This window comes from Leptodactylus fuscus, chromosome 3 (genome assembly GCF_031893055.1).
Source record: "Leptodactylus fuscus isolate aLepFus1 chromosome 3, aLepFus1.hap2, whole genome shotgun sequence".
NCBI classification, from domain to species: Eukaryota; Metazoa; Chordata; class Amphibia; order Anura; family Leptodactylidae; genus Leptodactylus; species Leptodactylus fuscus.
The window spans coordinates 194,985,575-195,002,714 of NC_134267.1; the positions used below are offsets into that span (position 1 = coordinate 194,985,575).

The following is a 17,140-nucleotide window of genomic DNA, read 5'->3' on the forward strand; positions in this document are numbered from 1 at the left end:
AGCACATGAGACTTTTGTGTTGGATGTAATGTGTATTTCAGCCGCTATACGGTGTTGGTATAATCTGTACATAGTGTCTTTGGGACAGAGGTATTTCAGGTTAATATACTTCGATATACGACATTGTATGATTTGTTATTTTCCGCCAGTACATGTCAGTTTTGGGCACAGGATACTCTTGAGTAAGCAACATAAAGTCTGGCTCTGTGCATGACAGTTTAGTAACTCCATGTGCCTCTTATTAATAGCAATTAACCCCATCATGTCCCTCACATTAACCCCAGTGTAAGAGTTACTGATAGAGATGAGCGAGTACTGTTGGGATCAGCCGATCCGAACAGCACGCTCGCATAGAAATGAATGGACGTAGCCGGCACGCGGGGGGTTAAGCGCGCTGGCTACGTCCAAGCGGAAGTACCAGGTGCATCCATTCATTTCTATGGAGCGTGCTGTTCAGATCGGCTGATCCCAACAGTACTCGCTCATCTCTAGTTACTGATATGTGAGAGACTTGGAGGTAATAATTAAGTATCTTCATTACTGAGGTCTTTTATTAGTCCCTCCATATGTCTCACATATTAGTAACCTTTATATGGGGCACACAGGGGTTAATATGAGGGACATGATGGGGGTTATTCCTATTAATGTGAGGCACATGGAGTTACTAACACTAAACTAATAACCCCATGCCTGACATTAATGAGAATAGGAAGTAAAGGAAGGGAGCTGTGTGTTTCTTACTTTCAGTTTGCTAGCAGCTTCAGCAGGAGCTATCACTATAGCAGGCAGAGACTTGAGCGATTAAGCTCCACCCCCTGGGTTTCCTGCACATCTCAAAGGGGAGTGTCCTTATGCCTCAGCTGTAGCAGAGACTTTATTTAACTCTTGCAGGTCCTGTGCTGCTGGCATGCCAGTGAAATATGGCAGGAGTGCCACTCTTGGCATGTGTGCCAGGGGTTGCTGACCTCTGCTGTAGGGGGTAATATGAATTTTGTGGCTTGCTATGGTCCAAAGTGTGTGAGATTGCAGAGATAGTGATGTGAGTTTGGGTTTTGTGGGGGTCCTGGGAAAAACGTATGTGCGCTATTGTGACAAAAAGTAGCCTATTGCGCAATGGGGTATATTAACTATGTTTGTGGAAAACTTCAGCCAAATCGGTCAAGCGGGTTTTGCATGATTGACTAACAAACATCCGAACACACAAACCCACAAACATCCAAACTCACAAACTTTCACATTTATAATATTAATAGAAAGGATTCACATAGCCTATAGAGATGAGCGATCGAATACAACAGTATTCGAAATACTCGTACTCTGTCGAATATCACGCGGTAAACGCAGTAAAAATTCGATTCCCCTCCCACCTTCCCTGGTGCTTTCTTTACTCCAATAACTATGCAGGGGAGGTTGGACAGGAACTAGAATAACGTAGGCATTAAAGAAACGTATACAGTAGAGATGAGCGAGTAGTGAAATATTCAAAAATTCGATTCGAGTAGACCTCAATATTCAACTATTCGATCGAATACCTACTCGCTCTTCTCTAATAGCCTATAGTTGAGCCTCCATGATGCATGATTTATAAAAATAAAGAAATATTTATCCCATACGTGGAACACTGTAGCGGTAAAAATAGATCAAAGTCACTATTTTGCCTCCCCAAAAAATTGATTAACAAATGGTCACCATGTTTGGACATCCCCCAAAATGGTATGAATTACAGCTGTACTTTACACAGCACTGTACACAGAAACTCAAAAAAGGTCTAGGTGTCAGAATATGGCTAAAATAATTTTGGTATTTCTCAAAGTTTGGGGTTTTTTTTTGGAAGGTTATTAAAACTATATAAATTTGGTATAATCAGCATGTCATTTTTGCCACACAATAAAATCGAAAAGCTAAATTTGCTATTTATACAAGGTTGACATTTGTAGCAATGGTTTCCTTTCTCATATAGCGACCTCTTGGTATTATTATGCCTACGTTCTAATTTACTCTCATTACTTCACACTTCTTACTCCTTCCCCTGTGGCTAAAAATTCTTCTCAAAAATAAGACAGACGCCCAATCTTCTGAGAAAAATGTAGTGTGACCTCTGGTCTTGCATTTTTCACGTGTCTATGGCTTCTTCTGTGGATCTGCCATAAATGTCTGACATGAGCCTAAACTTTTTTGTGTTCATGCTGACATAGTGGCGGATTGATGTTTAAAAGGAACGTATCGCCCAGAAACATCACATTTTTATGTTAAACATATATTTTATACTCTTTGTTGATGGTTTTTAATTTTTCAAATTTATAGCCATATTTCAAAGCCTAAAAATCTTGCAATTCCAAATTTTGCCACTAAGCCTTTCTGTGTTGTATAGAAGAACCATGGGCCAAAGACCCAGTGGTCAGGAGCAGACCCTATTCATGTGTATGGTAGAGATCTCTACACATGGTCTGGGACTAAGGTCATTGTAGATTTGCTGCCAAATCGCCTATTGTGACTTTTGGGTTCTATATCTTATAAAGTTAATAGCTGTGATGATCAGTTTGCTGAAAAGTGAGGTGACTGCTGCAAAGAAATCTCCTACAGAAAGCTGGAAGTCTTAGGCCCGGTTCACACCTGCGTTCTGTATTCCGTTTGGGGAGTCCGCATGGGGACCCCCCTGAACGGAATAATGAACGCATTGGCAAGCGGTGAGCTTATGAAAGCACACGGACCCCATAGACTATAATGGGGTCCTTGTGTTTTCCGCGTGGTGTCTACACGGAACATGCAGAGAGAAAAGCACTTTTCCAGTCTGCATGACACGTCTGTGCTAAACAAAAACACAGAGACCCCATTATAGTCTATGGAGTCTGTGTGGTGTGCTTTCACTGCTCACCGCTTGTTAATGTGTTCAGGGAGACTCCCCAATGGAATACTGAACGCAGATGTGAACCAGGTCTAAGCATACTACATGACCTAGTGGACAATGTCAGAACTGCAGGTTTTTTAGAACATTTTTATATAGATAACATGGAAACATTTTAGAAACCTCACCAAATATTCTTTAAAAATGTGTTTAACATAAGGTCAAAGGAAACGTCACCAGAGGGTGATTTTTTTTTTTTATTTTGATTTTTTTTTTTATTAAAAAAAAAAAATCTCTTTATTTCAAGATTCACAAATTATATTCATGATACATTTCTAATATGAATTTACAAAATTATTTTAACTTTCCCCGTTTATGTTCTGTCTCATTTCACTTTCTCTCTTTTCCCTTCCTGTGTCACTCCTTGCAGCTACTTGGTGAACTTCTTTTGGATCGACATAATTTCACCATCATGACAAAGTATATCAGTAAACCTGAAAACCTCAAGTTGATGATGAACTTGCTTCGTGACAAGAGCCGCAACATCCAGTTTGAAGCTTTCCACGTGTTTAAGGTTCTGCACTATTGAATTCAGTTTTTGTGAAAGAGGAGCAATATGTCAAAAAATAGAATTTAAATCTTTGGCTTCATGAAGTCTGCCTATACCAAGTGATTCCAAAGTGAATCTGACTGGTCCAATATGATGCCTATCTGAAACAAGCATATTATAGAGCAGGAAATGCTAAGCCTGAGGATCTAATAGATTTGGTAAAGTAGATGAGTAAGTACTGCCAGTACTAGGAGAGAGACTATGAGATCTGCCTCCCCCACCCACACAGAATGATTGACAGATCTATCTGTATGCAATCACATACAAGAAGATCCATGAATTACTGTCTGTGGGTCTCGGGGGTTTCAGCCTCATTCTGATCCCCCCCTCAAGTCACATGATGGTAACCAGCCCCAGATCTCGCAGTTAATTTACCTGTGCTATGGAGGCGCTGGCTTTACTGTAGTCAGCAAGGTCCCATATCACAGGTAAATTACCGGTGAGATCAAGAGTTGAGGGGTTGATGGATTGGGGGGCTGGTTCCAATTACATGACCCGGGGTTAGAACCAGGCTGGAACACCCTTATATATGAAGAGTCTGCAAAGGGGTTGTCCGGGATAATTTGAAAATCTTACGCTAGTCTAAACACCCTCCCCCCGCCTACTTTCTAAATAACTTTAGTAATAAAAAAATTTATATTTATCCCCATATTCATTTTTGGATTATCTGGTGACCATCCGTTTCCAGAAACAGATAGTCATTATTACTTACCCTCAGTAGGGCAGATTGAGTAGCTGTAGTTTGAATGCAGACAGCAGCTGTGGATATGGAGAATTTTGTATGATATTGTCGTCTTACAGATGTCATATAGAATTGCATCCAGTCATAAAGATGGCATCAGCTTACATGTTTGTTTGTTTTTTTTAATTAGACTTTGTCCAATTATTAAAGCAAGGGTGTTGCTCTAAGAACATTAGTAATGCTAAGTTTACACTAGCGTTCGGGTTTCTGTCCTTCGGGTTGGCTTGGGAACCCAAAAGACTGAAACCCTGTCTGACTGGTTTCCACTGAAAACAGTGAAGAGAAAAGTCGTCCTTCTGTGAACCTAGCTTTAAGATATATTTCTAACAAAGTGTAGAAAAAGACTTAAAGGGGTTGTCTAGAGAGAAGAAAATGTGTCTGTACTAATGATAACCATGACACAGGATCAGAAACGGTCTGTGTCTCCTTAAGGAGTGTTCCTTTGCAGGCCACCTATTGGAGTCTTACAGGCTCTACCAAGTATTTTGGGAAAAAAAATATGTATTAAAGTTTTCATTGTTGAAAAAGGGAAGATTTGCACTAGTGCCACATTTTGGAATTTGCTCCCTATAGATCAGTGCCTGGTTTTTCAGAAACCTAGTGGTATCTTCCTGGATTAAAGCCAAGCTAATAAATCTCCTCCAAACCAGACTCCATTGCTGGACCTCATGTCTAAAGTCAGTTTCACCATTCAATCCGTTGCCAATTGGACATCCTTGTCCGTACGTTCTTCCTTTTGAAGGAGATATTCTGACTTTGCTTTAATGCCAGACCATGTCGCTAGGTTTCTGGAAAACTAATGCCTTGATCTATAGCTATCTTCCAAAAGATGACGCTAGAGCAAGGTTTCCTTTCTCCATCAAGGAGAACTTCTTTAAGTTCTCTTTTCAATAGCATAGGAACATTCTCCGTGAGCAGTGATATTTTTCCTGTGTCATGCTGATCTTTATTTTAGACAAAAAAAAAAAAAGCCATCCCAAGTCAAGTCCCTTTAAATGAGTGGTGTGGTTTTACATCACACTACTTGTTACTTCATATGCGGATGTGGTTGATCTCCTAGAATTAGCCTGGGCTTTCTAGATTTTGATATCCATGGATAACATATATTTTCCCCTTAAACTTGTAGGTATTTGTAGCTAACCCGAACAAGACACAGCCTGTCCTGGATATCCTTCTCAAGAACCAGAGCAAGCTGATCGAATTCCTCAGCAAGTTTCAGAACGACCGCACTGAAGATGAGCAGTTTAATGATGAGAAAACCTACCTAGTGAAACAGATCCGGGACCTGAAAAGACCTGCACAGCAAGAGGCCTGAAGTGGATGGTGGGGGGGGAGGGAGGAGCCCAAACCCAGCGCTTGCTGCGAGAGTATTCAGCATCCCGTGGACTTTGAGAGCAACATCCTCACTTCTACCCCGAACAGTTTCACCCTATTCCATTGCATTTGAAGTTTTTTTGTCCGAGTGTAACCCTTCTCTGATGGAAGAACCCAGATGCTGCACTATTCTTCTGCAGCTCAGGGGTTAACAGATGAATGCATAACTACCTTATGTTCTTTCTTTTTTTCCCTTACACCTTTACTGAGCAAGATGGAATTCCTCTCCCTCCTATCCTTAATGTTGCATCAACACGGGATTGTGACTCGCTGGTTATCACAGTATCAGGGTGCAAAAGTGAAATCAAAAGAAAAAAAAGAGGTCTTAGAGTCTCAAGCGAGTGTGTAGTACCTAGTCTGGGTTTTGGATAAGATGGCATACATGTAGTTAATAATTTCTTCTTTTTTTTTTTTTTTCTTTTTTTTTTTTATTGCAATGCATTGCATGCTTGCAGCAAAAAACCTGAAAAACGTCAACACGAAATCTGGTTTCCATCAGCATATTTGCACATAAACTTGTTAGAAGAGAAATTGAGCACAAAATCTGATCTGTGCATAGCTGGTACCTTAGTTTTAAAATAACAATATGCCTTGATTTCAACCGAAATAACCAATAAAATGCAACAGCGCAGTGCTTTTATTTGTAATGCCGTGGAGTGGGGTGGCCCACGCTGCGGAGGGTGCATAGGAATGGAAGGTTGGTTCTGCAGTAATGCATACATATTTTAACAGTGTGGATTGGGAGGCGCTTATAACAGATGGGTTTATGTAAAGATGAGTGTACATTCATTATATATGCCTTTCAGTTTTTTTTTTTTGTTTTTTTTCTTTCCATGCTTTCATTAGCAGTGTGATTTTTGTTTCACCAGGTGTATAAGGAGGTAGAGAGGACAAGCAGCATGTTATATCATAGGCAAACATCATCTTAAGAACATCATACCGCAAGGCAATAAATGTAGTGGCACATGTATGTAGAACAGCTTCTTGCCAAATAACACTGCCTACAACTTGTCCTTGTTAATTCCATACGGCAAGGAGTGGGTGGGAGTCATCAGCTCATGGATATTTAGTTAGTCTGTAGTGGGGCCATGCTTGGACAGGCTTGGCTAGCCATCACTTTGCTCCTGAACATAACATGCTGCTTTAATCCTCAGTACTGGGGAAGTTGTGATGTTTACCTCTCTATCTCCCTGAGATGTCATACTACAGGGGGGTAGGCAGGCGGGTTTGAGGCCTTGTGTGATTTATTGTTTCACCCTGACACCAAACTTCAGCAGAGCTTCCACCCTTCACACCATGTATAATAGCACTAGGAAAATCCACAGATGCCAAGAATGTATTGCTGGTTTGTTGTATGTGGCCATTCGGTCAGCATGCCTGCTTCTGTTTGCTTAGTGGATGGGGTGGATTGTGTGGTAAGAGCATGGTTATTGGTGGTGGGGATGATATACTTGCACCCTGGAATTGCACCATTGCGGAGAATGCTGGTTGTGAAATGCTGCAGCTACATTACTAGCTGTGAATGGTGTTGCTGAGTGCTTGGGTACGTAAGGGGATTGCTAACCTTTAAGCTTGCATTGTATTCTATTATTGCCAGACACAAGGGATTAAGAACATATCAATCTTACAAATTGCTTTAACTGAGTTTCTGAAGAAAGAGACCCGGGCAAACATTATTTTTTAACTTATTTATTACACACAGGATTTCCTACCTGGTGCATGCAGCTGGCCCAGTGCATGTCATTTTGATTTCATCGAAGGAACCCCTACCACTCTGGTTCTGTTATTGCCCCCAAAATCTCCCCTGGACAATGCTGAAACCAAAGCCTCGGGTGAAGGGGTAAACACTCGCTTCATGCAGATTTGCTTTGGGTTACTTTGGATTCTCTGTGTACATACGTTTTTGGCCTCTTATTCGTAAAGAAAAAAAATAAACTGTACAGCAAAGGAGTGTACTCATGTTTCTTGTAATGCAGCTTCTGACGTGTTATAATGTCAGGTAAATTCCCTGCAGATCCCAGAACTTGTCCAAAATACACCAGTGTTATGTGGAGGGATGGTACTGATTTAACTTCACATATTTGGATGGCAGAAAGGGCAAGTAAGTTAGGAATCCGCACAGATTCTTGGGCTGCCACAACAGCAGATTTCTGCCTTTCCTTTGTGTATTGTACCCAGCTTTCTCAGGGCTCTAGGTGACTTACAGCTGCAGATATGCATCCATCACAGCCTGTCAGTCACTGCCCTGATGTACGGGGATTGGTATAAGGGGAGCATGTCCTTCATGAATACACCGGAGTCATAACTGAGTCCACTGTATTCTTCACATGCTCCTATTAGGAATATATTACTATGTATTCTGTTGAAAAGAAAGTGAGAAATGAGAAAGTTCCAGGTATAGAGGTTTCCAATGCTAGGCAGAAAATTGAGACTATGTATCTGCAATAATATGTCACGTGCCAGGCCCAATGCTGTACCTAGTATGTGATCAACACTTCCATAAGAATTCTTAAAAGGATAACATCATCTGTTATATCAGCTTGACTTCAGCACATCTATTTATCAGTGAATGGCTATGGTTGTATTACAGATCTGCAATATGGCACCTATAGTTTGCCAAGGATCAATACTATACCACTCTCTGCTTCTGATTCTTAGCTTTATTAACAGGTTATATTTATTAATACTGGCGCAGGGACCGCAACATTTATGAAGAGGCTGCGGTGTCTTCATAAATCTGCCGCAGGTCCTGCATCGGAATGGAAAGCTACGCCAGGTAGGAACTGGTATAGATTCCCATTCTAACTCACACTAGAAAACTGCTTATAGCCCTGCCTCGGCCTGCCCTGCTCTGTCCAAATTCATAGACTGGCGAGTGTGGCATGGATCAGAGCCTGAGGCGCACATTGTGGCCAAACAAAGGGCCTTCTGCCAAACGTGCTCTTCATAATCTGCCTTGTTGTGGTGCCATACAGAGGCACATAATGTGCACAGGACCATATAATACTTAGCACTGTGGCACTCAGAAACACCCTCCTATATACCCATTATATACCCTAAGGCCTGGAAACTCTTCTCAAATTTGGTTGAAAATTGTCATTATATCCTGTCATGATTTTCCCTAAAGAGCTTGGGACTATAAACAGCCCTTTGTCTCACTTATTTACATACTGGTATAAGAGATGTCTACATATGTGACGTCCTGCCCTTATACAGTGTGCTCCTGTCCAGAACATGGCAGCATACCGAGGGGCACAAAACCAAATACATGCATAGGTGGCCACCATTGACTAGCACTGGGTATACAGTGAATAGTTTCTGACGCCATGCATGGAGGCTGCTCATGGTTGGATCTGTGTATAGTCTAATCTTGAAGTTGCACTCTATTCCCTTTATCCCCTGATTCCTTCTGACCCATCAAAAGTATGCTAGCATTATTTCAGGAACAGGTAACAGTATTGCAGATTCGGACTACACAGTGTTTTTGTAGTCTGTTACCATGGAGAGACATATGCATAATAGTTGACAGCTATAGGGGAAGGAAGGCCTATATATAGATAGATATAGATATGACCATACATGTAACTTTAATGGTTTTCTGCAACTACTTTGCACTGTTATTACTCCTTCTCCAAGTCATTGTTACTAAGGTAATGCTACATTTTATCTCCATGACCACAGTACTTTGTGCCTATAGCAGTTACATTTAACGAATATGGTTATTGCATCTCAAAAGAATATGTCTGAGACGTGTGTAATGTGAATTTAGGAACATTTCCCCTTTTATAGGCCACCTAGTAGTGATTTTTACAGTATTGTAAATGAGGGGTGTGTTGATGTTAATATAATAGTCCCTTGAATACTCCTAGTGAGTGATAGACAGCACATTGACTGGTCATGTCACATAAATGCTGTGACAAGGGCATGACATGGAGAACTTCTAATGGTAAGTTTATTATGATATGATAAAATCATCTTTCACAACTGGGTGTGTGTAGTCTGATACCATTGGGTTTTCTCTTGTGGATATTTTTTTTTCCATATCCCGATGAGTTGTCTGCAATAACAAACTCAGCCCTGCTATATTTGTATACGTGTCCCAGTTTTTCACTGTGTACATAAGTTGCAGTCTAAGGCTGGTCTTACATGACTGGTCTCACAACACTAGTTGCTGATCGGCAACATAGACTCCGCAGACATCCGTGTCTTGCCACACTCGCCCATAGAGTTCTATGGGCGAGTCTGTGCAGTGCCGTAATTCACAGCCATTACGGACATGTTCTATAAATTGCGGACCACGGTTGCGGCCCGGCCACACTATGGATAAAATATCCGGTGGTGTAAGAGGCGGCATTGAATATAATGTGTCCGCAATTGAAAACCCTCAGTTGTGGACCATTTGCGGACTTACATTACAGCCGTGTAAGACCAGCCTAAAGCTTGTACAATATAGAGTAACACACAAGACTTTTTCATCTTCACATCCAATGTACATATGTCCTCTAGAGATGAGCGGACACTGTTCGGATCAGCCGATCCGAACAGCACGCACCCATAGAAATGAATGGAAACACCTGTGACGCCGGCCGGCGGCAAAGTCAACGTCACAGGTGCTTCCAGTCATTTCTATGGGTGCGTGCTGTTCGGATCGGCTGATCCGAACAGTGTTCGCTCATCTCTAATGTCCTCCTCTAGTGGTACGTTCTGGAGTAGCTTGAAAGAATGTCTGCCGCTGACATGTCTATTCTAATAAGCCCTTCTAATCCGCGTTTAATTCTGAGACATCTTTTCTTAAAACACAATGGGGGGAAAAGATTAAACTTAATGTGCCAGTTTTCTTGTACAAAAGTGCCTCATTTCAAATCCTCATTTGCACCACTTTGTCCACTATCTGATTTGCTCACTACTTTTGGGCCAGGGTCAGTGTGGGCTTGAACATATTAAGGGTAGCAGCACACGACAGGTGAAATACGGTCCGTGTGTTACCCAGATTTACCCCTTGAACTTCATCCTGAGAGCGGGATTCCTAGCAGTAGAGTTACGGTATATATGGTGCTAAGAGTCTCTGCCTCCTGTATGAATTATGGTACAGGACAGTATGTCGCTGGGGGCAGGGACTCCTAATATCATAGATAACTATAATGCGAGTCCTGCTCCCACTACGAAGTTCAAACCGTTGAATCTGGGTAACATATACTGACTGCGTTTCACTCGTAAAGCCCGAAAAAACATTGCAGGAAAAAAAAAAAAATTTTTTTTTTTACTTGCATTTTTGCAGAGTATTTCTCTGTGGACTTTCTGCCTCTTTAGCCTTACAGGGTCTTCCCATTTTAACAAGTAAAGGGTTCATTTTGATAAGGTCTGTTTTTTAAAAACTAAATAAATAAAAAATGCACGCCTATCATAACGGACATTAATATTAACTGATTTTAATATGTTTATATTAGCATCTAGAGATGAGCAAACAGTCAAATATTCGAGATTCGATATTCATTTCGATTAGAGTCTCAATATTCGACTACTCGATCGAATATCGAATCCCATTATAGTCTATGGGGAAAAATGCTCATTTCAGGGGAAACCACTATTCGACTAAAGGAGAGTCACTAAGTCCACGAATAGCAGGAGGAGAGTGTTTAGGAGGAGCGCTGTGCAGTTAAAGCGCACGGACCCCATTATAGTCTATGGGGTCCGTGCGCTTTACCTGCACAGCGCTTGCAGTTGTGCTGATAAAAAGTCAGCTCCCTCGTAACAGCAAGCTGCCAGCTCTCCCGACTAGCAAGGATGAGCCTGCTGCAAATCAACGCTGGTTCTGCCGCAGGCTCGTCCTTGCTAGTCGGGACAGCTGGCAGCTTGATGTTACGAGAGAGCTGACTTTTTCTCATAGGAATGGATTGACCAGCATTGATTGGCCAGTGTACAGCATTCGGCCAATCAACGCTGGTTCTGCCAGAGGCTTGTCTGTGAGGAGGCGGAGTCTAAGATCGGGCCACAGCAGAGCAGTCTTCATTGTGGTTTGATCTTAGACTCCGCTTCCTCACAGACGAGCCTCCGGCAGAACCAGCGTTGATTGGCCAAATGCTGTACACTGGCCAATCAACGCTGGTCAATTCATTCCTACATCACATGGCCATGGACTGATTTTTTTTTTTTTTTTTTTTTTTTTTTTTTTTTTTAAATCATCCACTGAAAGCAAGAATGAATGGCTGCAAGCAGAGATATAGAAAACATGAAGACTTGATACGGAAAATGTATTGGAAAATTGTATAACGTTTCACAATGCAAACAATAGCATTTATTTGCTGAAACAGAACAACTCCTTTAAAAGCTTACTTCCAGCAACAAATTTTCATAAACGAATAGCACAAGTGAAAATATGAGTAAGTGACCTTGTTAAAGAAATCTGTATTCTCCACTTTTTACATATTATTCTATAAAGGGGGGGGGGGGGGAGAGAGAGAAACTATATATAAGCAATGTTTATTATTGCAGCTTATACACTGCTACTCTGAGCACTTTTAACTCTATGTTTGTAGATAAGAGGATACCAGTGCACAGAATAAGGTAATAAATTAACTCTCCAGCTTCCTACTCTATCCCTTCCAAAGATAATGTGAATAAGAAGAAAAGATCAGATACAGGAGAGTAGCTTAATAAGTGTGGAAGAAAACAGATCTCCTTAATAAGATATATTACTAGTTTCTTCTATTCACCTGCACTATTCATTTTGGAAAGTTCTTTATAGCTGGAGGTAGGATTTAAGCTGCCAGGTCTCCACCTACTTCATATGCCTCGGCTTGGCTTAACACAAAATGGAAAAATATTTGTGCTAGGTTTTGTAGTAAAATGTGTATTGATGTAGACCAGGGGTGCTTACACTTTCTCAGCATGTGAGCTTCTTCTTTAAATGGCCAAGCCCTAAGATCGACAACCCACTTCATGTGGGCAGGGCTTGGGCGGTCCTGTAGGTGGAGCGGGTGTGTATGGGCGGGACTGGGTATGTGGGCGGATCGTGAGAGGTGGCCGCCCAGGCATCCCCGCTGTCTGCTTCTTCACAGCGCAGGCTGAGAGCTATCTCTGGACACTGGCAGGCTGGGGTTGCAGCAACCCCGCCTGCCAGTGTCCGTAGATGACTCTCAGCCTGCGCTGTGAAGAAGCAGACAGCGGGGATGCCTGGCTGCATCCCGCGATCGACCCATACGTCCACTGCGATCGACGTATTGGGCACCCCTGATGTAGACGAAGGCCCCATGTAACAGGCTGCGGTTAAAACACATTGCAGGTTTTTTTTCTCCACAGCAAGTTTCTGCCCCTGTTATAGCTATACAGAAAACAGCAGTTTCCCTAGGTATAATTGACATGCTAATTTATAAAAACATGACCATTTTTGAAGTCGCAGCATACCCGCTGCAGATATTTTTCTGTAATGTGAGGATGGGATTAGCCAGAATCCCACCCACTTTTCAGGTACTGTAAAATGCTGCGATTTTTTTTTCTTTTGTTTTTTTTTTAATTAAATCACAACGTTTACGCTACATGGGGACACAGCCTTACATGAATGCAAAGAATGAATTCCTCAGTGAAAAATCCAGAAAGAATTCACGTTTTACATGCAAATATTTTTTAAAATATTATGTTTGTATGATTTGAATGAGATTTGTTGAAATCCCAACATATTGGAAGAGATTGTAAGTATTACTCATTTGGTACTCTCCAAACTTGTGTGCTGTGACATAGTTGTGTGCTGTATTCCTAGAATAGACCAAGGCTAGGCAACCTTTGGCACTCCAGCTGTTGTAAAACTACAACTCCCAGCATGCATACTTGCTATGCTGTCCTTGGAACTCCCATGGAAGTGAATGGAGCATGTTTGGAATTGTAGTTTCACAGCAGCTAAAGGTTTCTGACCCATGGCGTAGACTGAGCACATTTACTATACATTGCCATGTGCACAATCCAAATATTCTGCATTGTGGCCATACAGTAGTAGGACACTTCAGTGCCTACAAAATTATAGTGCCAGCAGGTATGGCCAGCCGTATCCCTCACACTTATCTATAAAACTGAAATCTTGTATCCCGGGACTCATACACATGGGCACTATGGAGGTGGTAACACACACATTGCGGCTTCTGACTATATTAGGTGTGTTATTCTCTTATCAGCAGTACCGCAATTTTACCCTAGACCTGCAGAAGTTGTATATACCTTATGTATATAATGTATGACTGCACAGATATGTAGAGAAGATTTGACATTTTTACTAATATGAACTAGTAGTCCTGGAAATCTGTACCGAAATAGAGATCAAAATCCTGAAAGATTTCCAATTTACTGATAGTGTTTCTCACTGGGTCATACTTCACCTGTAGTAACAGTGCTGGCCACTAGATGTCTACACTCACAGGATTGAGATGACTAGTGAGTATGGTCACCAGTGATTCCCTTTGGTCATAGTTGGATTTACGCCACAGAGGAGTGATAGATGCGATACATGACTTTAATGGAGCCAATGACTATATTGGAGTCTGTTGTGTGTCCGTTATGGTGTGTGTGATTTTGCTGGGCTACAAAGTTCTGCAGCAGTGACAGCCAGAGGTCAACTGTATAATACAATGGGTGCCTAGCATTAATGGTGCATGGACTGTACATTAATACATTAATCTTTTAAGAGGCCACTGCCTGTTCTCACGAAGTGGTGTATTTTGTTTCAGCACTGTTCATGAAGGGGGTAAGACCCCACATTGTGGAAATGCATTTTTTATGTAGATTTTGCTGCAGTTATATATATATATATATAATATATAGCCAATGTCAGGAGTGGATTGAGCAGAAAGTAGAAGTAGAATAGCTTCCTACGGTATATATTTCGCTTTCTTTTTGTAGCCATTCTTGGCTTAGTCTCAATAAACCACAAAAAAAATCTGCAATAAAAAAAAAATTGCTTTTCCACAACATGGGGTCTCAGCTTAAGGCTTCACTCAGATCAAATTTTTCCATCCGTTTACATAGACATTAGTGTCCATTTAATTTTTCTTTAAGAGAACGTAGTATGCCATTCTTTTGTGTCTGTCCAAAGAAGTTGTTTTTTTTTTTTTTTTTAAATAATATTGAAGTCTATGTAAATGGAGAGCCAACCGTTTGGGTTTGTTTTTTGTATCTGTTAAACGGCTGTAGTTAAAAAAAAACAAAAAAACAAAACGTGATCTGAATGAAGCCTTACACCACACTCTGACTTGCCTTCTTCAAATACTCATCTCCCAAGGATCATTAACCACTATATAGGTCGGCCACATGTGGGGGTCCATTGTTGGATATCTGTAGCAGCTCCACCCACAGCGAAAAAAAACCCGATCTGTTTTTAGAAGAGGTTTTACTGGAACTGATTTTAACCTGTGCATTGTTGAATCTGAAGGGAGATATGGACCTGCTGCAGGTACAAACACCAAGGCCCAAGACATTTGGGGAAGGTTTAGTAAAATGGTCTTAAAGCAAAACTGTCCTAGTTGTCCATAGCAACCAATGACAGCACAGCTTTCATTTTGTATTTAGTGCCTAAACAATGAAAGCTGCACAGTGATTGGTTGTTATGGACACTTAAGACAGTATTGCCTTTAGGCCATTTTAGGAGGTTCCTGACACCCACTTCACCCACTTAACTGTATATGTCTGGGCCGCTCCGCGCTCTACACGACAAGGATGTACCCATAGAGAAGGCCAGGACAGTTTATTACTATCCCTGTCTTCCCTATTGCTGTGTCTTTGCATAGTGCACGATAAGTGCTATGTATCCCCCTCAGACCCAGCGATCACGTGATCTGACAGAGGCCCAGGAACTGTAGAAGCGGCTGAGTCCTAGAGGACCCAGATCAGCTGTGCAGTTCAGATCAGGAGGTTGAATTCCTCTTGTAAATGCTGCTAAATGTGCCAGGTACAGGGGAAAATGGGCCAAAAAAATTGTCGTACTAATGACAGCCCTTGTAGGGCGGCTTCTACACTTTCCAAAGATGCCTTATTATGATTCTGGCAGGAAATAGATTCAAATAGTTTAATACCCATCTGTCAAGAGCCCCATTACAAGGGAAGATTGTTATAAGGACCAATTGAGTTATAGCCTAAGGGGGCTCAATGGCAATTTCCAATACAGAGTCTATTGATCCCTTCTGTCTTGCCATTTTCTGTATAAACTACAGACCACTTTAGTTTGGGGGTAGAGACTAGGGATGGCTGCAGGACATGGCATGATAGAAATGTGAGAAACCGAAGATGTTTGTGTGATAAACTGCAGAAATGACTTGTAGCTGCAAGAAACGTTGTGGTGGTCTGCAACAAGTGGAGAAGATGAGGAAAGAGAGTGTCCACTGGATGTAATAGGTATGGGTTTTCTCTGTGATCCCTGTGACTGCTGTCACTGGGATCTTTGGCATGGATGAGGGTGGAGGGACTCAATAATGTGTAAGGGAAACACAGAGACCAACCAGTTTAGAGATTCCTAGACTTACTTGTCTAACCACAGTCCCTAAACAAATTTATATTCATCATCAACAGAATGTCTGAAGGTTGAGCAGTTATTGCTGGTGCCATTCCTTAAAGCGTCCCCTTTAGCTCTTTAGATCAAGTCATGATTTCCAGGGGGATAAAATCACAGGTTCTAGACCATGTTATAACATGGCGTGGCAGACATAAATTGACTGCTGAGGGCATGGTGTATGGACTCAGGATGTGGAACATCCTCGTTATGGTGACACAGTACATATGGTCTTGGCCATGTCACCACCAATGGGTTGTTTGGGACTTGGGCCAGTGGGTTAGGATAGCAGTGCATGGGACTGTAGAAGTCATTGTATCATAATACTTTTTGGGCTAAAATGCAATGGGGGGCATCTCAAGGGACCTAACCACAGGTGGAGGTGTGGCGAGCAGTGACATCACTAGGTGTTCTCATTATATAAGTGTTAAATATTATATTACAATATTCCTGGCATATATAGGGTTAACCTTGTAGTTTAGTGACCTCATGCTACATGGGTGCGGTTAGGGTACACCATTTTAGAGTTATCCTTATATAGACACAAGGAAGGACAACATCCATTCTCATGAACATAAATGAGTGACAGACACACGACTGGGCGGTGGTCATCCATGGGGGATCTATGGCGGGTCTGCCTGCTATCTCTTCTCTGTCATCCTGGACAAGATGTCGTGACCATCCCAGAGACTATCAACCAGATGATCAAGCATGAACTAAGCTGGAACTCTACAAGATATCCAGATGAAGAAACCTATGATCTCCTCTGATGATGTAAGCTAATGAGACATTGATTGATATTTCAGTTTTTGTGGAAGTTTTCACTGTTACTGTTTTTTTTTTCCTTGAAGACATTGATAAATCTACATGTGTTTTTTTTATAAGAAGAAGCTTAGTCCTCTCTCTTAAGGCTTCTCAACACGTGATAATAGATCTCACCAAATATTGTATATTTTACGATAAGGTCACCACTGAACCCACAAATCACACAGTACTCCAAATCTTAATCAGTACAAAGCTGGTTCCTTGTTATCCTGAGTA

General features: G+C 41.5%; 1 protein-coding gene across 2 annotated transcripts in view; it reads left to right on the forward strand.

Annotated features, from left to right (window-relative positions):
• LOC142198137 (calcium-binding protein 39) overlaps window positions 1–7,521 on the forward strand; it is a 31,626-nt gene extending 24,105 nt beyond the window's left edge. For both annotated transcript variants that reach the window (XM_075268998.1, XM_075268999.1), the window contains exons 9-10: window positions 3,276–3,419; window positions 5,324–7,521. In XM_075268998.1, the coding sequence (XP_075125099.1) occupies window positions 3,276–3,419; window positions 5,324–5,512 (333 nt within the window). In that variant the 3' untranslated portion in view covers window positions 5,513–7,521. The remainder of the gene's footprint in view (window positions 1–3,275; window positions 3,420–5,323) is intronic.
• Window positions 7,522–17,140: the final 9,619 nt, after the last annotated feature.